This window comes from Pelophylax lessonae (assembly GCF_965119305.1).
Source record: "Pelophylax lessonae genome assembly, chromosome: 5".
NCBI classification, from domain to species: domain Eukaryota; kingdom Metazoa; phylum Chordata; class Amphibia; order Anura; family Ranidae; genus Pelophylax; species Pelophylax lessonae.
The window spans coordinates 489,218,299-489,243,448 of record NC_138772.1 but is presented as its reverse complement, the minus strand read 5'-3'; the positions used below and the strand labels follow the sequence as shown (position 1 = coordinate 489,243,448).

Genomic DNA, 25,150 nt, shown 5'->3' with positions numbered 1-25,150 from the left:
GACTAGCCTGCTGCATCATTTGTCCTCTGTAGGTTGATTATTTTAATTTCAATCAATCGGTGTGGCATCCTTTCATTCCTAACACATTAGCCAGTTCAAATAAGTATAGATATCCAGCATGAAATTTTTCCCCATTGAGATCTGATGTGTTTTCAAAGTGTTCCTTTAATTATTTTGAGCAGTGTACATTAGCGTGAAAGGGGCTTTATTAATGAACATGTATTTCACTCACCTGCTGGAACGAGGGACGACCATCTCAGCTAGAGTTTCATACTGCTTAACCCAGTCAGTGTAACTAAGTCTGCAAAACACAATTCATACACATTACAGGACCATCACAACACATCTTTGGCTTGTATAGGGGTAGTGATGTGAGCTGTCAGCCAGGTTCTGATGATGATGATGATGATACAGCTGGCCTTTGATCATGATAATCAGTTGGGCTCTGGCACCTGTATACCCCTAATGGACCCCAATGGAGCAATGTTTACCTTTCCGCTATGGGCCTATTGATTTAGTAATAACTCTGAAATTACCTGACATGAGAGCAATTTAAAATATATTAGTGTGCACATTAATCCCTTCCTGTCCGGGCCTGGCATCCCTTTAACAGGGTCTATACGTCCAGGGGGCAGGAAGGATCAGGAAGGCTGATCACATGATTGCTGTGATTGGCTGTCATCGTGGTCACATGATTGGGAACCATTCCTGCCAGCTCCTGATCATTATTACAGGCCAAGAGCTGTCTTTTACAACTCGATCATTGTGCTGAGAGTGCACTCTCAGTACTCAAAGCTCTGCCGCCTATGGACACACATGTGCCGCATGCGGGCATTAAAGCCCACCCTATTTGCCGCAACACAAATGTGTTAAACAGGTGCCAAAATGTTAAAGCTGAATTCCAGGAATTCAGCCACTTTGTAAAAAGTGAAGGCACACTATGAGTCAAAGGAGTTGTAAAGTCAGAAGTTTTTTTTATCTTAATGCATTCTATGCATCAAGATAAAAAGTCTTCTGTGTGTGGCAGCCGCCCCAGCACCCTCTAATACTTACCTGAGCCCCCTCTCTATCCAGCGATGTCCACGAGTCCTTCGGCTGTCCGGGACTCTGCTACTCTCTTGATTGGCTGGGACACAGCAGCAGTGCCATTGGCTTCGGCTGCTGTCAATCAAAGTCAGTTAGCCAATCAAGAGAGAGTGGGGACAGGGCCAAACATCAGTTCCGTGTCTGAATGGACACACGGAGCTGCAGCTCAGGTCAGATGCCCCTATACAAGCTGCACACTGTGGGGGCACGGGACAGGAGGAAGGGGCTAGAAGCAACGATTCAACTGCACAGAGGAGGTAAGTATAATATGTTTGTATTTAAAAAAAAAAAAAAAAAAAAAAAAAAAACACGAGACTTTACAAACAAACACTTTAAGTGCAAAGCGGTGCATGACATCTCCTGGACTTGTGTTAATTTTATATTTGACAGGCTTATGGCTCTGCCGGAGCATACATTGACACTGATACATTGACACTCAGGGTTGTGAAAGAGGAGAGAGAGGCAAACAGAGCAGCTTTGACCACCCCTCTCCTCTGCTGCCCATTCAGAGAGGCCTTTGTATTTTGTGAGAGAGTTTGCATAATACAAAGGCTTCTATGACTGGGCAGGAGGAGGGGAAGGGCCGGCATAGCAGCTACAGCTGCAATAACTCTAATGTTGAAGATGCTTAGACCTGAAGCATCACAAAAACAGTGATAGCCGTCTTCCAAAAGTAAAATAACACTGTTGGATGAACTTATCTCATAGTGTGCCTTCACTTTTTACAAAGGAGATGATATTCTGGAATTCAGCTTTAAGAAAAAAATAGCGAAGGAGAAAAGAATAAATCGTTGTGCAATCTAAGGTCTCCAGTAAGTTACAAAACACTGTTTAGCTTCTAAAACTGTAGCTTTGTTTTAATGCCATTCCACAATCGGTCTGAAAAACTGCTATTGCCAGTAATCCTATTGCCTAATGTTGGAGATGCTGCTGCTACAGTTGGAGAGCACACACTGCGCATGCACTTATTACAAATAAGGATAAACACTCGTTCCTTGGTGTGCGAGCTCAATGTATGATATTGAGCCAAGCAATGGCTTAGAGAGATTGTAAAGGCATATTTTTTAAAAAAAACAAAGATGTCATACTTACCTGCCCTGTGCAGTGGTATTGCAGTGCTCGTGGTCCCTTCCTCCTGCCAAGTCCTTCTTCAGCAAGAAGCTTGCTATGGGGGCACCCAAGCAGGTGCACCTCGTACCACACTCTGGCTGTGATAGACAGTAGTAGGAGCCAATGGGAGAGACCCAATCAGCCAAGGCATCTCATGTACATAACTGGATCGAGATGGAGCTGAGGTAGGTATTGGGGGGCTGGGGGCTGCTGCTGCACACAGAAGGTTTTTTACCTTCATGCATAGAATGCACAAAGGTAAAAAACCTGAAGCCTTTACAACAACTTTAAATTTATTATGCCTTGGCGATATAAGGCAAGACACAGGATCGCAGGCAGTGGGAGTTTTCCCGATTTTTAAGACTGCGACGTGGCGCTAAATGCCTACAGACATGGCATTCTAAACGAAGCTACAGTTTTAGAAGGTGAACAATATTTTGTAACCTACTAGTTACTCTGGACTGCATAGTGATTGGTTTTCAAATGCTAACTTGACCTTTAATTGGGGGCCAAACAGTGGAGTATGCAGTTAAAGCAAACCTTTACTTTATTAGTATTGACAGAGGCTGCTAAGTATAAATGATTCAGCAAATAAGAAAGTAATGGGGACAAAAAACAGTGCACATAAACTGTTACCCAAGACCCAGTAATTCTGCATTAGGCACAGCCATCTTGCCTCTTGTACAGCGTTTAGAAGGTGAAGTCAGACTGTCAATCATTTCCCGCATACCTGACATCTCAGCACTTCCTATGACAGCCATGTGTCATTGCTGTCAGCATACATCAGTGGCTGGGGAAGTGCTTAGAGATGGAAATAAAGCCACAGCGTTGACTTTTTACAAATATTGCATTTCAGTGTTTAGTGTGCTTAGGCTGCACCTTTTGAGGAAAGGAGGTATACTTTTAAAAAAAAAAAAAAAAAGCTGACAGAGAGGAATATGAGAATACCACTATGTTTTTATACTCAGGGAATGGAATGGTTTACTTTAAAGAAGCAGAAAAATCCAACTCAGAGGTAATGAACTATGACAGTTCAGCAGTGCGGTCCCTCTGCAGGATGGTAACATGGCTTTATTTCTTTTGTTTCAGTCATGGACTTTATTTAAAAGTATTATGTAATTATATAACCAGACAGGTTATGGTGGGGTGGGCTGAAAAGACCCCAAAAGCCGTCTACTAATCGATACCAGGTCCTGCTCACTGTGCGCATCTTCTGACACTGCATGGGTCTAATATTGAGTCCCAACGGCCCTTCCTGTCTTCTCTTCCATTCACAACACTCTTTGTACGGTTTCCAAAGAATGCAAAACATTCTCTGATTGGATAAGAGGCAGATGAATGGCAGGATCTTCTCCCCTATTCAAAGAAGAAATTGCATTCTATTAAAACAAAACAAGGAATGTTGTGAATGAAGGAGAGGACAGCCTTTTAATGTTGGACCCGATGCAGTTAATCCATGCAGCGCCAGAAGTTCAACCCTGTGAAGAGGACCGGGTATTGGAACATTTCTGTAGTAAGGAGCAGTCTGCAGGGCAAAATTCATTACAGGTAGGTTATGTGGCTAAAAAAACATTTGAGCTGAACTTCAGCTTTAAAATTTTAACGATAGTGGGTTGAGACATGCAAATCATTCCTTTATGCCCACTGTACATTTAGAAACGCTGGTGTATAGTACAGATACTGCCTAGTATTATATATTTATTCCAATCTACACACAACTGTTTCAGGCTTGTTGGCCACAATTAGTGCAGACCATGCCAATAATGCCTACTACAAAGTAGGCCTTGGGGAGCAAGAAAAAAGTATAACCCGGCATATTATGATGCAGTGAGTTAATGAACCAAAAATTCCTCCACGTAGAAAGTGTAAAGCATAGTGCAGACTACATATCTCCTATCACAAATTCCAAAAATAAAAGGTTTATTTCTCATTTTGGGATAGTGTGAAGGGCATGCAAATCATTATTTATGTATACCGATATTGCCAAAATAGGTCCTCTCCTCTTCTCCATCCAGACCCTTGTGTGCCAACATACGAGCAGCCTAAGGCCAATTTCTCCCCTTTCCGCCCTTCCCCTGCCCTATGGAGCTAAATTTGCCCAGCCTGTCCCTCCACCTACATGTCAGCTATAACCTAAAAAAACTTTTGCACTTACTTAGGTACGACCACCAGAAGTGTGATCAGGTATTCGGAATCCAGCACAAAGTCATCCTTCTTCACAATCTCTGCCAGGCTTCTGGTGATTAAACTTCCACTAAATAAGGAGAAATGAAGTACAGAAAATATTTTATTGGGACTGTAATCGCCAACATGAGCTTTTCACAGACTTAGCAATTTTGGCTCTGGCACAGGTCCTTAAATATGACAATACCAGAGTGCTTCTAGAGTTTGTCAGATATAGGAAAGTCAGAGTAACACATATTCTGCCTGAGAATGAAACCAAGACAGTTTCATTGCAAAGGTTAACTTTACACAAAACTGATACTTTGGTATTGGGTGGACACCAGTTTGTATATTCGCCCATGAGGATTTGCATATTTTACTCAATGTCCATTGTTGAGACGGTCTGTAGATTGTGGCTCTCTCTCTTCCCAAAATGTCACGATGAAGGTGGCAGCTGGATTTTTAATTTTGTTTTTGGGTTGACTTAATATCTGCTGAGTTTACTAATAAATGGAATTACAAACTCCCTTTTATAAATAAAATGATTAAAGTGATTGAAAAGTCTTGCTTTTTTTTTTCTATTAAAATAATAAACATGTTCTACTTGCCTCTTCTGTGCAGTTGGTTTTGCACAGGGGAGCCCGGATCCTCTTCTTCCCAGGTCCCAGCTGGAGCTCCTGACCCCTCCCTCCTGTTGAGTGCCCCCACAGCAAGCAGCTTGCTATGGTGGCGCCCGAGCCAAGCTGCAGCTCCATGTATCTATTCAGACACAAGGCTGCGGTTCAGCCCTGCCACGCCCCCTCCTTCTCCTGATTGGCTGAGTTTAAATTACAGCAGCAGTAGCCAATGGCACCGCTGCTGTGTCTCAGCCAATCAGAAGGAAGAGTCCCGGACAGCCAAGGCACTTCTGGACATCGCTGGATTGAGATGGGACTCAAGTATTAGGGGGGCTGCTGCACACAGAAGGCTTTTTATCTTAATGCATAGAATGCATTAAGTTAACAAAAAAAAAAAAAAACTTTATGACTTTACCCTTAAACTCTTTTGGGGTATTTTCAGTTGGAATGCATTTACAAGAATATGTAAAGGTTTCAGGCTGCCATTAGAAGGTAGTTAGAGGCAAATCAGGATGCAACCGTCTTTTGAATGCTGCAAAGCTTTTCATAAACTTGAATCTTGAATTTCAGATAAGTTCCAGTAAGTAGAAATGAGCCTGAAATTAGTACGGAACTGATATTTCTATTGGTTGGATACTGGTGGTACCAATCACCTACAAATGTCATAGATCTCTAAGACACTTCAAAAATGTGACTTTGATAATGAAGTTTGGAGTACCCATCACTACTACAAATCTTTAGTTGTCACTCTGACACAGCTGAACTCCTCAGTTTAGTCACCATTAGAGAATCTATCAGGGAAGAATAATACCCCAACAGTCGGCTCTATAATGGCTACAGCAGCTGGAAGATACAGGGTTGGAATATCTTACAGCTGGGGTCCCCCAAAAAAACATAGCAAGACAGCACACAAAGCTTGCCAACAACCACACAATACTGAAATATCATTCTCAGTTGGAGTGGACCTTTAAAAAAGACTTAAAGCCCCGTACACATGCACCGATTGTTGGCTGTAAATTTTCGGCCAACGTCTGATCGGCCGATTGTCGGCTTGTTAGTATGATGCTTCCGACAACAGACTGCGACTTTTCGGCCGAACAAAATCTGGTGTGCATGCTATAAAATTTTTGTTGGCCGTCAACAGAACGGCCGATTGTTCGTCAGTCAGTACAGATTTCGGCCAACAAAAATCAGATGAGCAAGACTGGGCATGCTCAGAGAAGAAAAAACACACGGAAAGTAAACCAGAACATGACATCACTTCTGAAGTTGGTTGTTGTTGGCCGAAAAAATTAGTGTGCAGTCTAGAGCACATTTCAACCAACACAACAACACTGGACAAAAGTCGGCCGATCGGTCGGCCAACGATCGGTGTGTGTGTGTGTGTGTGTAGGGGGCTTTACTTCCAGACTGCATAGGACATTGTCCACCACTGGAATAAATGCAGTCATTACACATTTCCAAAAAATATAAATAGGATAGAGGAAGTCAGGATTTCACATCAGAAAGATATTTGGGTCTTGGTGATTCACCTGCACCGATGTGCTATTTTCTGGAAAATTACACGCGATGACGGATGGTCTCATTGTACATAACATACATCATGCTGTGATTAAACCGGATATCTACTTGGGGTTGTCCATTGCATTTCAAGGGACAATCACAGGACACACCAGATGAATATAGAGAATCAGAGAATCCAACACTCCACCTATAACAGTCACAAAGTTGAAGTAAAACTGCACTTTTCTACAGTCAGCGAACATTCCCTTGGACTGAATTCTGCATTCACAAAATTGCTTCATGCATATTCATCAAATCTGAAGGCATTTCCTGGGACTGTCCTGTTCCAGATCCACTGTTGGCCAGTTACATTCCCTGCCTGTGAATTACAAGCAGCTACTTCAAAGTACCAATATCCAATAATTTGCAGATAAACAGTAATCCACAGCAACCACCCAAAAGCAGATGGTAACAAATGAGGATTCTTACGCGTTTTTTCGTTCCAGATTTTGGAGATTGCCTTTCAGATTGTTGTAAGCGGCAGCTCGTGCTTTCAGATCATTGTCAATCTGTGTAACACCCTGTGTGTAGAAAAAGAAAATCAATATGTTTTATATCTATAGTTCTCTGTAAATATATACAGTATATTTTTATATACATGTACACAGCGGGTAAAATAAGTATTGAACACATCACCAATTTTAAAGGTAAATAAATATACTTCTAAGAGCCGGTTCACATTAGCGCGACACGACTCTTTACTACTTCGGGAGGCGACTTGTCAGTCCTGTGCACCACGACTTCGGAGTGACTTGCAGGGACTTCACATAATGGAAGTCTATGCAAGTCGCTCCGAGGTCGCCCCGAAATAGTACAGGACCCTTTTTCTAAGTCAGAGCGACTTGTGTCGCTCCTATTAGAACAGGTCCTGCAGCGGTCAATGGACCGCGAGGGAGCGCGACTTGTCAGGCTGACAAGTCGCGCTAATGTGAACAGAGTCTTAAGGTGCTATTGACATAAAATTTTACCAACCCATGCAATCCATACATACAAAAAAACAAAACAAATACGTTCAGAAATGAATTTATGTGCAATAAAATGGAATGACACAGGGAAAAAAGTATTGAACACGCTAACTGAAAATGTATTTAATGCTTTGTACAAAATCCTTTCTTGGTAATGATAGCTTCAAGATGCCTCCTGTATGGAGAAATTACCCGCATGCATTGCTCAGGTGCAATTTTGGCCTATTCTTCCAAACTAAGTCTCAAATCTTAAAGGTTCCCTGGGCCTCTTCTATGAACTCGGATATTTAGGCTCGGTTCACACATCTGCAACAACAGACATTGCATGTGATTCCGAGCGCACTGCTATGAAAATCACATACGATGTCTGTGCGATGCAAATTCAGCCATACAGATAGTATGGCTGAATTCGCATATGATTGAAACTGAACACGCACAGGACCCTTTTTTGGGTCCGCAGCAGAATCGTATCGCATGGTGGTTCACAACAATGCGATCCGATTCATGTCCAAATGTCAGATCGCACTGCGATATGCGATCTGATCTAGGGGTGTCAACTTTGAATTGACACCCCCAGCGATTCGCATATGGCAGTGTGAACTGCCTGTGCTGGGAATGCGAGTAGTAGATTCGCAGGGTTCCCGCATCGCATAAGTGTGAACCGGGACTTAGTTGTTTCCATAGATTTTCTATTGGATTCAAGTCAGGTGATTAGCTGGGCCATTCTGGCAGCTTTATTTTCTTTGAAACCAACTGAGAGTTTCCTCTGCTTAGTGTTTGGGATCATTGTCTTGCTGAAATGTCCACCCCCTCATTTCATCTTCATCATCCTGGTAGATGGCAGCAGATTTCTATCAAGAACGTTTTGGTACATTTTCCATTCATTCATCCTTCAACGACATGAAGTTTGCCAGTACCATATGCTGAAATACAGCCCCACACCATGATGTTCCCATCACCAAACTTCATTGTTGGTATGGGGTGTTTTTGGGGTGATGTGCAGTGCCATTTGACCTGCAAACATGGTGTGTATTATGGCATGCAAAGAGTTAAATTTTGGTCTCTACTAACCAGACTCTATTCTCCCAGTATTTCACAGGCTTGTCTAAATGTTGTGCAACAAACTTTAAATGACCTTCAACATGCTTTTTCTTCATCAATGGGAGTCTTGCATGGTGACCATGCAAACAGGCCGTGGCGGGTCAGTGAAATACCTGTACCTAATTCCAGGTCTTTCTGAAGCTCTACACAAGTGGTTCTTGGCTCTTGGACAACTCTTTTGATAATTATTTTCACTCTGTCAGAAATCTTGCAAAAAGCACCTGGTCGTGGCTAGTTTATGGAGAAATTATGTTCTTTCCACTCCCAAATTTTTGGCCCCAACAGTGCTCACTGGAACATTCAGAAGTATGTGTAACCAATGCCCTCAATATGTTTTTGCAACAATAAGGTTGCGAAGGTCTTGAGAGTGCCCTTTGCTTTTACCCATGATGATAAGTTTCTAGTGTGCCATCAGTTTTTTACAGGACATACATTGAGACTGAACCAGCTGATATTAATTTGCACTGACAAGGTGCAGGATTGCTTTCTAATTACTGATCAATTTCAGCTGGTGTCTTGGCTCTCTGTTTCTTTTTGCACCTCCCTTTCCTCATGTGTTCAATACTTTTTCCCTGTGTCATTCCATTTTTTTTTTTTACACAAAATTTCTGAACTTATTTGTTTTGGTTTCTTTGTAAGTATGGATTGCATGGGTTGTTACCGACGTGGTGAAAATTTCATGTCAATAGCACCTTTATAAATACAGTGGGGAAAATAATTAATTTGACCCCCTGCAGATTTTGTAAGTTTGCCCACTTACAAAGAAATGAAGGGTCTATAATTTGTATCATAGGTGTATTTTAAATGATAGAGACAGAATATCAACCAAAAAGCCAGAAAAAACACGATACAAATGTTATCAATTGAGTCCTCTCTTCTTTACAGATTTTCTTTAAATCCTTAGGGCTTCTTGCCTGTCACTTGGCAACTCGATGTTACAGCTCCCTCCATTAATTTTCTATAGGATTAAGGTTTGGAGACTGGATAGGCCACTCAATGACCTTAATTTGCAACTCCTTTGTTGCCTTGGCTGTATGTTTTGGGTCATTGTCATGCTGGTAGACTCATCCACGACCCATCTTCAGTGTTCTGGCTGAGGGAAGAAGGTTCTCATCCAAGATTTTACAATACATGGTGGCCCTGTCCAATAGCCACTCAATGCGGCAAAGTCGGCCTGTACCTTTAGCAGAGAAACAGCCTTAAAGCTTGACTGTAGGGATGGTGTTCTTAGGGTCATGGTCCGCATTTTTCTTCCTCCAAACACGGCGAGTTGAGTTAGTGCCAAAGAGCTCAATTTTGGTCTCATCTGACCACAGCACTTTCCTTTACTGAATCATTTAGATGTTCACTGGCAAACTTCATTACATGCGATCTCCTGTGCGGATGCGAATTCACTGCTACTGAATTCGCACTGCATCCGCACCAAAGACGCACAAGGAGGCATTTTTTGAGCCGCCTCAGAATCGGATCGCACAGTGGTTCACACTAGTGCGATCCGATTCTGTGCAAACTGTCAGATCCCACTGTGATATGCGATCAAACTGGGGGTGTCGTTAACATGTAATTGACACCCCCTGCGTATCGCATATGGCAGTGTGAACTGCCAGATGTGCGGATGCGATGCGGGAACACGCTGCATATTCGCAGCCTTCCCGCATCGCACAAGTGTGAACCGGCACTCAAGGTGCTATTGACATAAAATTTTACCAACCCATGCAATCCATACATACAAAAAAACAAAACAAATACGTTCAGAAATTTATTTATATGCAATAAAATGGAATGACACAGGGAAAAAGTATTGAACACGCTAACTGAAAATGTATTTAATGCTTTGTACAAAATCCTTTCTTGGTAATGACAGCTTCAAGATGCCTCCTGTATGGAGAAATTACCCGCATGCATTGCTCAGGTGCGATTTTGGCCTATTCTTCCAAACAAAGTCTCAAATCTTAAAGGTTCCGTGGGCCTCTTCTATGAACTCGGATCTTTAGGCTCGGTTCACACATCTGCGATGACAGACATCGCATGTGATTCCGAGTGCACTGCTATGAAAATCACATACGATGTCCGTGCGATGCAAATTCAGTCATACAGATAGTATGGCTGAATTTGCATCCGATTCAAACTGAACACGCACAGGACCCTTTTTTGGGTCCGCAGCAGAACCAGATCGCATGGTGGTTCACACCAATGCAATCAGATTCATGTCCGAATGTCAGATCGCACTGCGATATGATCTAGGGGTGTCGTTACCTTTGAATTGACACTCCCAGCGATTCGCATATGGCAGTGCTAACTGCCTGTGCTGGGAATGCGAGTAGTAGATTTGCAGGGTTCCCGCATCGCATAAGTTGAAATGAAGGGTAATATGATAAAAATGATAGACCCTTCATTTCATTTTGGTCTCATCTGACCACAGCACTATCCTTTACTGAATCATTTAGATGTTCACTGGCAAACTTCAGACGGCCTGTACATGTGCCTTTTTGAGGAGGGGGACCTTGTGGGCACTGCAGGATTTCAATCCATGGCAGTGTACTGTGTTATCAAGGGTTTGTTTGGTAACTGTGGTCCTAACTGCCTTGAGATCATTCACAAGCCCCTCCTGTAGGTATTGGCTGATCTCTCACTATTCTCATAATCATCCTTACCCCATGAGGCGAAACATTGCATGGAGCTCCAGACCGAGGGCCATTGATGGTTATTTTGTATTTCTTCCGTTTGCGAATAATCGCTCCAACAGTTGTCTTCTTCTCACCAAGCTTCTTGCTGATTTTCTTGTAGCCCATTCCAGCCTTGTGCAGGTTTACAATTATGACGTTGATATCATTTGACAGCTCTTTGGTTGTGCCCATGATGGTGGGTTTGAATGGAAGAAAGATATTCTGTGGACTGGTGTCTTTTATACACATAACGAGTTGTCATTAGGAGCGCCTTCTTTAATTGACAGACTAATCTGTGTACCACATGAGCACATACTGTAGCCAGTCTGTGGGAGCCAGAATTGTTGTTGGTTGGTAAGGGGATCAAATACTTATTTTACTCACTGAACTTCAACTCAATGTAGAACATTTGCATCATGTGTTTTTTCTGGATTTTTGGTTGGTCTTCTGTCTCTATCATTTAAAATGCACCTATGATCTAAATTATAGACCCTTGGGCAAACTTACAAAATCTGCAGGGGATCAAATAATTATTTTCCCCATAGTATATTTACCTAGAAAAATGGTGATATGTTCAATACCTATTTTACCCAATATAGAGATCGATAGATCTACAGTATCTCACAAAAGTGAGTACACCCCTCATATTTTTGTAAATCTTTTCATGTGACAACACTGTAGCAAAGTGTCATTTCTTCAATGTAAAGTAGTGAGTGTACAGCTTGTGTAACAGTGTAAATTTTCTGTCCCCTCAAAATAACACACAGCCATTAATGTCTAAACCACTGGCAACAAAAGTGAGTACACCCCTAAGTGTAAATGCTCAAATTGGGCCCAAAGTGTCAAGATTTTGTGTGGCCACCATTACTTTCCAGCACTGCCTTAACCCTCTTGGCCATGGAGCTCAGCACAGCTTCACAGGTTGCCACTGGAGTCCTCTTCCACTCCTCCATGATGACATCACGGAGCTGGTGGATGTTGGAGATCTTGCGTTCCTCCACCTTCCATTTGAGGATGCCCCACAGATGCTCAATAGAGTTTAGATCTGGAGACATGCTTGGCCAGTCCATCACCTTTACCCTCAGATTCTTTATCAAGGCAGTGGTCGACCTGGAGGTGTTTTTGGGATCGTTATGTTGGAAAACTGCGCTGTGGCCCAGTCTCTGAAGGGAGGGGGATCATGCTCTGCTTTAGTATGTCATAGTACATGTTGGCATTCATGGTTCCCTCAATGAACTGTAGCTCCCCAGTGCCAGCAGGACTCATGCAGCCCCAGACCATGACACGCCCACCACCATGCTTGACTGTAGGCAAGACACACTCGTCTTTGTACTCCTCACCTGGTTGCCGCCACACACGCTTGACACCATCTGAACTAAATATGTTTTTTTTGGTCTCATCAAACAACGGAACATGGTTCCAGTAATCCATGTCCTTAGTTTGCTTGTCTTCAGCAAACTGTTTGTGGGCTTTCTTGTGCATCATCTTAAGACGAGGCTTCCTTCTGGGATGACAGCCACGCACACCAATTTGATGCAGTGTGCGACGTATGGTCTGAGCACTGACAGGCTGACCCCCCCACCCCTTAAACCTCTGCAGCAATGCTGGCAGCACTCATACGTCTATTTCCAAAGACAACCTCTGGATAGGATGCGGAGCACGTGCACTCAACATCTTAACTTCTTTGGTCGACCATGGCGAGGCCTGTTCTGAGTGGTACCTGTCCTGTCAAACCACTGTAAGGTCTTGGCCACCGTGCTGCAGCTCAGTTTCAGGGTCTCTGCAAACTTTCTATAGCCTAGGCCATCTTTATGTGGAGCAACAATTCTTTTTTTCAGATCCTCAGAGAGTTCTTTGCCATGAGGTGCCATGTTGCCACTTACAGTGATCAGTTTGAGAGAGGGAGAGCGATAACACCAAATTCAACACACCTGCTCCCCATTCACACCTGAGACCTTGTAACACTAACGAGTCACATAACAACGGGGAGGGAAAATGGGCCCAATTTGGACATTTTGGATCAGGGGTGTACTCACTTTTGTTGCCAGCGGTTTAGACACTAACGGCTGTGTGTTGAGTTATTTTGAGGGGGCAGCAAATTTACACTATTATACAAGCTGTACACACACAACTTTACATTGTAGCAAAGTGTCATTTTTTCAGTGTTGTCACATGAAAAGATATAATAAAATATTTACAAAAATGTGAGGGGTGTACTTACTTTTGTGATATACTGTAGATCTAGCGAGGATTCTTAGATACTCAAGGACTAAAAACATCAATATATAAAAAGATGGTATCAAGAAAGGGGAGTGCAGTGTGTAGAGGTTCAATGCTTAAGATAAGCACATACTGGATAGAAATTCTCCACCTAAACTCCCCTTACCCTTTCCCATTGGCAGCACCCCACTATTTGTAAGTTTGGCAACAGAGGAGGAAGTAATGTGGAGCACTAAAAATTTGCTAGCATCCACAGTACACTAACACAATTGACCAAACCCTGAAAAACACCAACAAAATTTCCTATTCAAGGACACATTTTGCGTTTTTTAGTAGGGATCGACCGATTATCTGTGGGGCCGATATTCACTATCCATTGGTGATATTCCCTATCCATCGGTATGGGCCACAAACTTGACAATATGGCTGATATTGCTTCAAGTGGTTGTGCTGGAGTGAAGCCTGCAGCTAGAGGCATCATCCCGGTACAGTTGTTTAGAGCCAACGGTCAGCTTTCTTGTAATGACAACCGATGCGGCAGAACAGCCGCTCGATTGTCATTACAAGGAGCAGGAAGGGACTTTTTTCCCCTTTCCTGCCGCCATTCCCGGCTCGCCCGTGTCTCCCTTCCCACGGGGATCCCCGAGTGACCAGCCGGCCTGTTCGCAGGCTGGCCGAAGACCTGAACAAAGCCAGATTCAGCTCTGATCGGGTCTTCAATGTAAAACCCAGAAGCAATGTCATGACCCCACTTCCGGGTACTCGAGCCTTAAAGGTGCCAGAATTAAAAAAAAAAAAAAAAAGACAGCATTTAAATCAACCAAACGTGGCGTTTTGAATTCTTTTAAGTGCAGAGGAGGGGTTTGGCTTCTTTTAGACCCCAGATCCCTCCATAAATAGTACCTGTCACTGCCTTTTACGGTCACAAGGGATGTTTACATTTCTTGTGACAGTAATAAAGTAATAACATTTTTTTTTTTTTTTTTTAAAAGGACAGTGTTAAACAAAAAAAAAAAAACTAGATGTGCAAAATATCGGCACCTAATATCAGCCTGAAGAGGGGCCGAAAAATTGGTATCGGCCCTGAAAAAAAACGAGATTGGTCGATCCCTAGTTTCTAGCCCTCACAGTTGAATTGTTACGTAGGCCGCTGAACAATCATTGAACATTATGCGGCTAGATGGGTGGGGGGGGGTGTGGCTAAATCTGTAGAAGATTAGACTGTCTAAAGTGGGGACTAAATTAGGTCAAAGGAGCGTTAATCTTGGTCAACAACTGGACAGGTAAATATATATAAGCTTTTTGAAATTAACCCATATTTATTACATTGTTTTTATCAAACTGATCCCTTTTATACATTGTGAGGCACTGGCTGGAAGTATAGTTGTCAGTTTGTTTAGGTCAACTACACATGGTGAGAGGGCCACATGTCTTGTAAAGAGAAAACAAACTTTTTTGGTTTTCTCTGAACTATCATAAGTCTTTCCTTGGGTCCGGGAGGTTTTATAGAGTTTTGGTTGGGATTAGGCCTCCATTACTAACATCTCCTAACCAGGTAGCCAAACCTCATTAGTCTTAGATGTCCATAGGCCTTTATATATGCGAGACAAGTGATGCTCACTGTTCCCCCTCTCTGCTGTGAGAGACGGCTGCTGGGTAAAAGGCTGACTGCTATAAAAAAAAAAAGCTACAACGGTTGTTTGTTTTGGGGAACCCATTGGGGGTATCCTTTTATTCAGGAACTGACATGAGTTTGGTTAGTGGCTAGGATGAACAGATGTTTGGTTTGTTTTATGCTATGAACTTGCTGTACAAAGCCCTCCTGCATTGAGGCTGTCTGCTTGCAGCTTTGCTAAAGACAAACCTACCTGGACTGTTCCTGGGTGTCCCTCTCTTGTGCATGCTTTACTGCTGCCTTTACCAAATGAACCTTCATTACAATAAATATGTTTTTAGTATGTATTATATATTTTTTTAAACTCTATGTTCCTTTTTTAGACACAAGCCTTTCCATATAAAAACCTTAAATACACAGTTTATATAGGGCAAAGCCCCACACTCTTAAGGTGCTGCTCTATGGGCCTTATTATGTAACTGAAAAGTGTAGCACAGGCACGTCCAACCTGCGGCCCGGGGGCCACATGCGGCCCGGAACCCCAGGCAATGCAGCCCACTGCCCCCTCACAATTTTTTTTTTGCTGGGGAGGAAGGAAGTCGGGTCGGGGCACGGTAGGCAGAGGCTGCCTCGGATGGGGGGGGGGGGGGGGGGGATGTGAGCATGTGCAGTGTTTCTGACTCCTACCACCATGACCACTTAAAATCACTGAAGTGGTCATGGTGGTTAGAGTGTTCCTTTAATATCTCTCAGAAGAAGTAAACCTCCATATACTGATTCCATTTCATTTGATCATCTTCTAGTTGTGTTAAATTAGTGCGGGCGGTGCGGCCGCGCAGGAAGGGCGCAGCGGCATTTTATTACTTATATACTTTAACTATAGTATATATTTTATATGTGGCCCGAGAAAATTTCTCTACACTCAATGTGGCCCAGAGAAGCCAAAAGGTTGACACCCATGGTGTAGCATTTAACCGGCCAACAGACTGTGACCCTCATAGGACTGGAATACACACAGTTCCCAAACAAGCTCCTTTTCTAGGACACCATTTTTCCTCAGCCTGGTCTACAGAAAATTATATTTAAGTAATTGAATCTTACTTTAGCGATTATTTCAGCAATGTTCTTCAGTGACTGCTTAATTGGGTATTTTGCCATGTCCCACTGGAACCTTGTGACGTACGTGACTAGGTCCACTGAAAGAGATGAAACAGCAGTGAGGGATAGTGTGGCACAGACATGTGATGCTTATTCACACACATCAAACGTAAGACGGGGTTACATTTTATCCTAGTTTACACTCTTCGAAGGCAGGGATTCTACCAAGGAACATTTGCTAACTTCTCTTCCCTCTACAAGCAGAGCTACTATGCTGAGAGAGGTCTTTACTGTATAATCACAGTTATTTGACTGCTCCTTCCAGAACTAGGTAGCATAACCTATCATTTCAGACATTTCTTCAGGTCCATTGTAATCAACCATTGTACCGTGCATGCATATTACCCATTCTTTTTTCAACTTGAGATGAAACACAAGCTGGCTTCAAATATGAAATATACATTAAAACCCTTCAGATATTAATAAAACAGAGGTTTTGTGGGAAGGTAATGACTGAAGGTTTGGTTGGCCAGGTTTGCCGAAAACAGAGGTGTTGATATTCCTGGAAGTGTCTGTAACACCGATCAAATTAGTGAAGGCTGCACTTCAAATAATGCACCTAGGGCAAAAGAATCATCTGATAAAATACAATATTGGGGGTACGGTGTTGGCCAGAACTGAAGGAAAAATTATTCGAGGTGCTTATTTTAGATGATTGCAAAATGAGAAAACAGTGTGGCCTGGCAGTGGCGAAAACAAATAAAATTCTGGGTTTTATTACTTGAGATCCCGATTCCTCTATACCAGTGATGGCGAACCTTGGCACCCCAGATGTTTTGAAACTACATTTCCCATGATGCTCATGCACTCTGCAGTGTAGTTGAGCATCATGGGAAATATAGTTCCAAAACATCTGGGTGTCAAGGTTCGCCATCACTGCTCTATACAGATATTTAGATAAATACTAGAGATATCACCAGCAGGAGGAATGGGGATGATGAAAACGTAAATATATTGGGGGGAATAAGGTTCAGGAGGGCAGTGTGTGAAGCCAAGATCAAAAACACGAGGATATAACCTCAAACAAGAAGGAAGAAAGTTAAAAACCAACTGAAGATTATACTCATTTTCATGGATGGAAAATCCAATTGTGTAAAAATATATAGATCAAATAATATTTTCAACCTTCCAATTGTATTTTTATCCTGGACAGTAAATCAATCAACAATACAATTCTATATAAAATGGTTCTGTGAATGGCCATAATTAGAACAATTTTTTTTTTTTTTTGAGGTTGTTGGCTTGATGCCTTTGGTGCACATAGACCTGTGGATTGGCCAGACTGAGCAATAATCATCTCTAGAGGAGTGGGGCACACCACTCACAACCATTAATAGAATTAGAGTCCTTTATCACTTTTCTCTGGATTCTTTGCTCATGTAACCAGTTTCCTATCCATGCTTATGAAGTTCAGCATCAAATGATTTAGCAAAATCCAGATAAACTACATTCACCGGACTTCCGCCATCCAAATTCTCATTCGCTTTCTCATAGAACGATAAATAAGGCCCAGTGTGAGTAGAGTAATGTAAAATGTAACTGCTTGAGTCACAACTGGCCTTTTCTAAAGTGTAAACGTGATTTTTTGTAAGGAGTTAGATTAAGACGGTACAATACCTCCACTGGCCAGCAGGTTTTCTTGCACCTTGTCTCTGCTGTCCTCTAACACATCAGCCATATACTGTGCCACCTTCTTCACCGTTCTAAGTGACAAAAACAGAGGATGTAATTGGTTAGAGCACTGGAGCTGGATATGAAACTGTATTTTCCAACAAAGATCCTGGGTTCAGTGAAATATGTAGGCTGCCACTGATGATCGCCTTTTGAAAATGCTAGCTGTCTGGCTATGAGGCTTTCTGAGCCCCTAACCTATGACCTGTATTAATTTCAGGAGAAATTAAATCACTGGCTGTCTAGGTATTCCAGATCTGTGACTCCAATTATGCAAGTAAGACAGTAAGGCTGGGTTTACACTTGCCGCAGCTCACAGCAGGGGGTCCGGGACGTCCCTGTACGCCGATTCAGGTGCGAATCAGGTCCGAGTTTTTGCTTGAATTCGCACCTGATTTAGAGCCAAAGACGCACAGGATTCTAAGTACGGACGGCGGCCATCCCAGAGCTTTTCAAACCAGCCTCATTGTGAGCCAATCACACTCTCCTGTCATGCAAATTGGATGCAGGGAAACCTGCATCCAATTCGCAAAAGTGTAATCCCAGCCGAAAGCAATTGCAGCCTCAATATTTCTCTTAGTACAGATTTTCTTTGCAGGTGATTTACAGCCAGAGAATGAGGTGTTTCACCCCAAAACGATTAGGGTGAAATTTCCTTTTCCAAGCAGTATCAGAAATACAGCAGTTGGAAGGTAACTGGAAGTCATGAAGTTTATATATGGGCAGCATGGAGCATTGTCCATTTCATGACTCTTGGGAGCCTTGCAAACTGTCCTTAGCTGAAGGCTAAGCTGGTTTGGTGGGTTATAACAAAGCCATGTGTGTAACAGAGGAGTGCTCTATAATAGTAGGTTGAAGTGGTTGATAAGAAATTCCTGTTCTGGTACGCATTTGCAGCACAGCCATACAAAACTTTAATTCCAAGACTAACAGACGAATCTAACAGAAGGGGACTGTGCACTGCCTAGGAAGGGCAAATTACAAGGTTTGGTTTAAATCTGAGCCCAACCTTCTCTACATAAACAGGTGCATCTCAGAAATGTGGGACTTTATGAAAATGTTATTTTTTTTTTCAGTAATTCAATTCAAAAGTGAAACTTATATAGGCTATAGATTCATTACACAGTGATATATTTCAAGCATTTCCTTTCTTTTAAATTTTGAGGATTATGGCTTACAGCTAGTGAAAACCCAAAATTCAGTATCTCAGACAATTCTACTCTCGAATCAGCTAAAAAAAAAACTCAAAACACCTATAAAGTTTCCCTGATACTTTAAAATGGTCACTCAGTCTGGTAAAAAATCATGGGGAAAATTGCTGACTTGAAAGTTGTCCAGAAGACAGTCATTGACAGTCACAAAACATCACTGCTAAAGAAGCTGACTGTTCACAGAGTGCTGTATCCAAGCATATTATTAATGGGAAGTTGAGTGGAAGGAAAAAGTGTGGTAGAAAAAGGTGCACAAGCAACAGGGATAATCGTAGCCTTGAGAGGCTTGTGAAGCAAAGGACACTCAAGAATTTGGGGAAGATTCACAAGAAGTAGACTAGGAGTGGACTACGGCTGGTGTCAGTGCTTCAAGACCCACCACACACATATGTATCCAGGACATGGGCTACAACGGTCAGTATCCTTGTGTCAAGCCACTCCTGAACCAGAGACCACATCAGAAAGGCTTACCTGGGCTAAGGAGAAAAAGGACTGGACTGCTGCTCAGTGGTCCAAAGTCCTCATTTCGGATGAAAATACATTTTGCATTTCATTTGGAATTCAAGGTCCCAGAGTCGGAAGGAAGCTAGGAGAGGCACAGAATCCAAGTTGCATGAGGTCCAATGTGAAGATGACATTACTCCCAAAATCATCCCTGACTGTGGAAACTTCACACTAGACTTCATGCAACTTGGATTCTGTGCCTCTACACTCTTCCTCCAGACTATGGGACCTTGAATTCCTAATAAAATGCAGTATTTTCCACAATCTGTGATGATTTAGGGAGCCATGTTATGAGCTGGTTTTTGTCCACTGTGTTTTATCAAGTCCAAAGTCAACGCAGCCCTCTACCAGGAAATTCTAGAGCACTTCATTCTTTCCTCTGCTGACCAGCTTTATGGAGATTATTTCATTTTCCAGCAGGACTTGCCACCTGCCCACACTGCCAAAAGTACCAATACCTTGTTTAATAATCACAGTATCACTGTGCTTGATTGGCCAGAAAACTCGCCTGACCTAAACCCCATAGAGAATCTGTAGGGTATTGTCAAGAGAAAGATGAGACACACCAGACCCAACAATGCAGACAAGCTGAAGATCACATCAAAGCAACCTGGGCTGATCACCTCCATGCCTCCAGGGCCAAGTATTGAGTACATACTATACTGTACATACTTTTCAGTAAGCCAACATTTCTGTATTAAAAAAAAACTTTTTTTTTTTTGGTTTTATGTAATATTCTAATTTTCTGAGATGCTGAATTTCAGGTTTTCACTAGCTGTAAACCATAATTATCAAAATTAAAAGAAAGAAACGCTTGAAACATACCACTCTGTGTGCGATTAATCAATATAATATATGAGTTTCAATTTTGAATTGAATTATGGAAATAAATGAACTTTTTGATGATATTCAAATTTTTTGAGATGCACCTGTATGTACCAACCTTTAATTTTCCCTTTCAGCCATTCACAAGGATAAGTCATCACGTATAAGCTCCAAGCTGATCCTAGGTCAGAGCCTATACAGTGTGACCGTGTTGGTGCTTCAACGGTTACAATGTAGTTCTGCAGGTGTGCCTAAATCATTTTTTTTTTTTTTTTATTTTATTACAGGTACTTCTATAGACCCATTAATTTACACAGCGCTTTACATATACTGTATATCGTACATTTACATCAATCTCTGCTCTCAAGGAGCTTACCATCTAAGGTTCCTAACCCACATTCACACACACACATATTAGGGCCAATTTAGATAGGAGCCAGGTAACCTGCCAGCAGGTCTTGGGTGGGCTTCCTCCAGGTACTCTGGTTTCCTTCCACACTCCAAAGGACACAGAAAACATGCAAACTCCAGGCAGGTAGTGCCGTGATTCAGATTTGAACCAATGACCCTAGTGCTGCTAGATGGAAGTGCTACCCCTTGTACCTACTGATCTCCTAGCAGCTTCCCCTGCTAGAATGCCTGGTGATGTTGTCATAAGGAGTAATAAAAGTTTTTGCTCACTACAAGTAGGTAAAGCTGGGTTCACATATGTGCGGCCGCGGGTTTGTGCTTGGGGTCAAGTGTGGGTCTGTTCACCAGTTCAGGTGCAATTCAAGTTCGAATTTTTGCCTGAATTCGCACCTGAACCGGATCCATACACGCACACGACCCTTTTGCAATCTGCTCTGCGGCCGCTTCGGACCTGTGTGAACCGGCTCCATTGAGAGTCAGTTATACGTGCCTGTCATGCGAATGGGGTGCGTGGAAACTCTCATCCAATTCGTATATACAGTGGGTACGAAAAGTATTCAGACCCCCTTAAATTTTTCACTCTTTGTTATATTGCAGCCATTTGCTAAAATCATTTAAGTTCATTCTTCTTCCTCATGAATGTACACATAGCACCCCATACTGACGGAAAAACACAGAATTGTTGACATTGTTGCAGATTTATTAAAAAAGAAAAACTGAAATATCACATGGTCCTAAGTATTCAGACCCTTTGCTTTGACACTCATATATTTAACTCAGGTGCTTTCCATTTCTTCTGATCATCCTTGAGATGGTTCTACACCTTCATTTGAGTCCAGCTGTGTTTGATTATACTGATTGGACTTGATTAGGAAAGCCACACACCTGTCTGTATAAGACCTTCCAGATCACAATGCATGTCAGAGCAAATGAGAATCATGAGGTCAAAGGAACTGCCTGAAGAGCTCAGAGACAGAATTGTGGCAAGGCACAGATCTGGCCAAGGTTACAAAAAGATTTCTGCTGCACTTAAGGTTCCTAAGAGCACAGTGGCCTCCATAATCCTCAAATGGAAGATGTTTGGGACGACCAGAACCCTTCCTAGAGCTGGCCGTCCGGCCAAACTGAGCTATCGGGGGAGAAGAGCCTTGGTGAGAGAGGTAAAGAAGAACCCAAAGATCACTGTGGCTGTGCTCCAGAGATGCAGTCAGGAGATGGGAGAAAGTTGTAGAAAGTCAACCATCACTGCAGCCCTCCACCAGTCGGGGCTTTATGGCAGAGTGGCCCGACGGAAGCCTCTCCTCAGTGTAAGACACATGAAAGCCCGCATGGAGTTTGCTAAAAAACACCTGAAGGACTCCAAGATGGTGAGAAATAAGATTCTCTGGTCTGATGAGACCAAAATAGAACTTTTTGACCTTAATTCTAAGCGGTATGTGTGGAGAAAACCCAGGCACTGCTCATCACCTGTCCAATACAGTCCCAACAGTGAAGCATGGTGGTGGCAGCATCATGCTGTGGGGGTGTTTTTCAGCTGCAGGGACAGGACGACTGGTTGCAATCGAGGGAAAGATGAATGCGGCCAAGTACAGGGATATCCTGGACAAAAACCTTCTCCAGAGTGCTCTGGACCTCAGACTGGGCCGAAGGTTTACCTTCCAACAAGACAATGACCCTAAGCACACAGCTAAAATAACGAAGGAGTGGCTTCACAACAACTCCGTGACTGTTCTTGAATGGCCCAGCCAGAGCCCTGACTTAAACCCAATTGAGCATCTCTGGAGAGACCTAAAAATGGCTGTCCACCAACATTTACCATCCAACCTGACAGAACTGGAGAGGATCTGCAAGGAGGAATGGCAGAGGATCCCCAAATCCAGGTGTGAAAGACTTGTTGCATCTTTCCCAAAAAGACTCCTGGCTGTATTAGATCAAAAGGGGGCTTCTACTAAATACTGAGCAAAGGGTCTGAATACTTAGGACCTTGCGATATTTCAGTTTTTCTTTTTTAATAAATCTGCAACAATGTCAACAATTCTGTGTTTTTCCGTCAGTATGGGGTGCTATGTGAACATTCATGAGGAAGAAGAATGAACCTAAATGATTTTAGCAAATGGCTGCAATATAACAAAGAGTGAAAAATTTAAGGGGGTCTGAATACTTTTCATACCCACTGTATATGTGAACCTTGCATAAAGGAAACCATTAATGCTGAGAAATGCAGTAGATGGGGAGGTGGTTTGAGGATAAATTTGGGTCATGCTTTTATAAATCCTTTAACAAAATGAATGAAAGCCCCACAGTGAATGTAGGACCCCCTTGTAATAGCTGAGGTAGCTGATCCCAAGGAGTGACATACTAAAAAAAGGCTGACAGGGATTCCTTTTGCCCCCATCTACCACAATAATCAATTTTCAGCATGCCGAGTTCTCCATATCCCTTCTGTGTCCCAATTATTCTTCCCCCAATTCTCACACATACCACACATTCCTATCTTGTATGTTAAATAATCTGCAGCAAAGGCATGTCAGTATAAATGACAAATTGCCAGAACAGACAGGCTAACTGCTGGCACGCTGACAACTGATGACCATGTGTGACATATTCAGCCACAAAATTGAGGCTTGGCTCTGATGCGCCATTATAATCTTTGGGAACATCAAACCACATGTAACATTGACGTTATTAGGCCGATTGATAGGCAATGCAAAGTGCACTGACGCAAGTTAACATGCATTTTGATCCACTTCCATTGTTTTCAAATAGAAAAAAAAAGTAAATGACTAGAGTGGTTCTGGCCTAACATTCACAAAGGGAAGACTTCTGCACATGCACACAATTTTATACGAGCCGAAAAATGTCAACTCCAGCCAAAACTGGCTTAAATAGGTGTCATACATAAAAGGAAGTGAGGGAAAATTCTCCAAATTGAAACACAAGCAAAAATGAAACATTTTCCAGTAGAGTGATGAGGGATTAGAACCTCTGTCGGGATTTTATTTCTGTGTCCCTGTGAAGAAATTTTTTAAAATGTGAGTATAAAGCCTGGTTCACACCAGTGCGTCTTCTGATGCAACTTGAGTCACACAGAACCGCATAACAAGGGAAATTTCATTATTTTCAATGGTGCCAGTTCTAGTCAATGCGACTCAGAATGGTGTGATTTTAGAAAAGGTTACGGCACTACTCTGGTGCGATTTACAGTGCAACTTGGGCCTACAGAATATGCAAATTCGCACCACAATCGTACTTTAAGTCGCATCACAGTATCCAAAAAGGCAAAGTTACATCTGAAATATTTGTTAGAGGTTCCATATCCAGAATTCTTAAATATATGTGGGAGCCCTTACAAAGAAAAAGCTAAAGAACTTTAAAAATGTTAAATGCTGTTCCCCACACATACGAGCTTCATATACAACAATTCACCCCAAATACCCCAATACATGATTCATTACATTTGATTATTTCACAATGAAAAATTCCACTGATTGATTCAGGTAAGTATCAGGATACTAAGGACTGAACATGTTTCATGGGTCAGCTTGCTTCTTCAGGGGTGGGGGGTAAAAAAAACTATCAGAAGGAGGGGGTGAAGGGGGCAGATAAGGAAGAACCTGGAGGAAAAGGATAAGGTGCTGGACATTACCTCCAGACCTGAACTGCAGTAGTTAGTCAGGTATAATAAAGCTCCATAAGTTTGAGATCAAGTCTGAAAAGTGTCTAAAATAAACAGCTATGGACCTTCCAGTCATAAAAGAATACCAAGTGCCCCCATTCCTGAGGGGGGGCATCCTTTTCAGGTGGTAGATAAAATCAATCCCGACAGCGGAAGGGTATTTTGCTTATGCCAATGTCTAGAAATAGCAGTGTGTGCAGAAACCAGTAAATGAAGATGTAGACCCCCTCTTTCATTTGTTTATAACTGCAATGAAATTCAGATTCAAATGTTGAATGTCCCCATGAGGGAGATTGTCATTTACACAATATCAAGGTGGCGGGTGTCAGACATAACAGGAAAAGAAGAATCTCAACAGTGGGGACACAGCATTTAAAATTTGACTTGTTTTAACTCTTCTTTTCTAATAAAAACTATTAAGCTCTGTTCACATATATGCGGGTCCGGTTTTGGTGCAGAGTCTGGTGCGGTTTCCATTCAGCGGTTCAGGTGCGAGTTTGACACGGTAAATCACACCTGAACCGGACAGAAAAATGCACAGGACCCTTTTAAAACGTGCGCCGCAACAGGTCTGCATACATGTGAACC

At 42.4% G+C, this 25,150-nt stretch overlaps 1 protein-coding gene across 1 annotated transcript in view; it reads right to left on the bottom strand.

Moving 5' to 3' along the window:
- ATP6V1C1 (ATPase H+ transporting V1 subunit C1) overlaps nucleotides 1-25,150 on the bottom strand; it is a 59,353-nt gene that overhangs the window by 13,196 nt on the left and 21,007 nt on the right. Inside the window, exons 4-8 of the mRNA XM_082259336.1 lie at nucleotides 17,882-17,967; nucleotides 16,208-16,302; nucleotides 6,969-7,060; nucleotides 4,352-4,450; nucleotides 233-301 (exon numbers count right to left, since the gene is read on the bottom strand). Coding sequence (XP_082115462.1) covers nucleotides 233-301; nucleotides 4,352-4,450; nucleotides 6,969-7,060; nucleotides 16,208-16,302; nucleotides 17,882-17,967 — 441 coding nt within the window. The remainder of the gene's footprint in view (nucleotides 1-232; nucleotides 302-4,351; nucleotides 4,451-6,968; nucleotides 7,061-16,207; nucleotides 16,303-17,881; nucleotides 17,968-25,150) is intronic.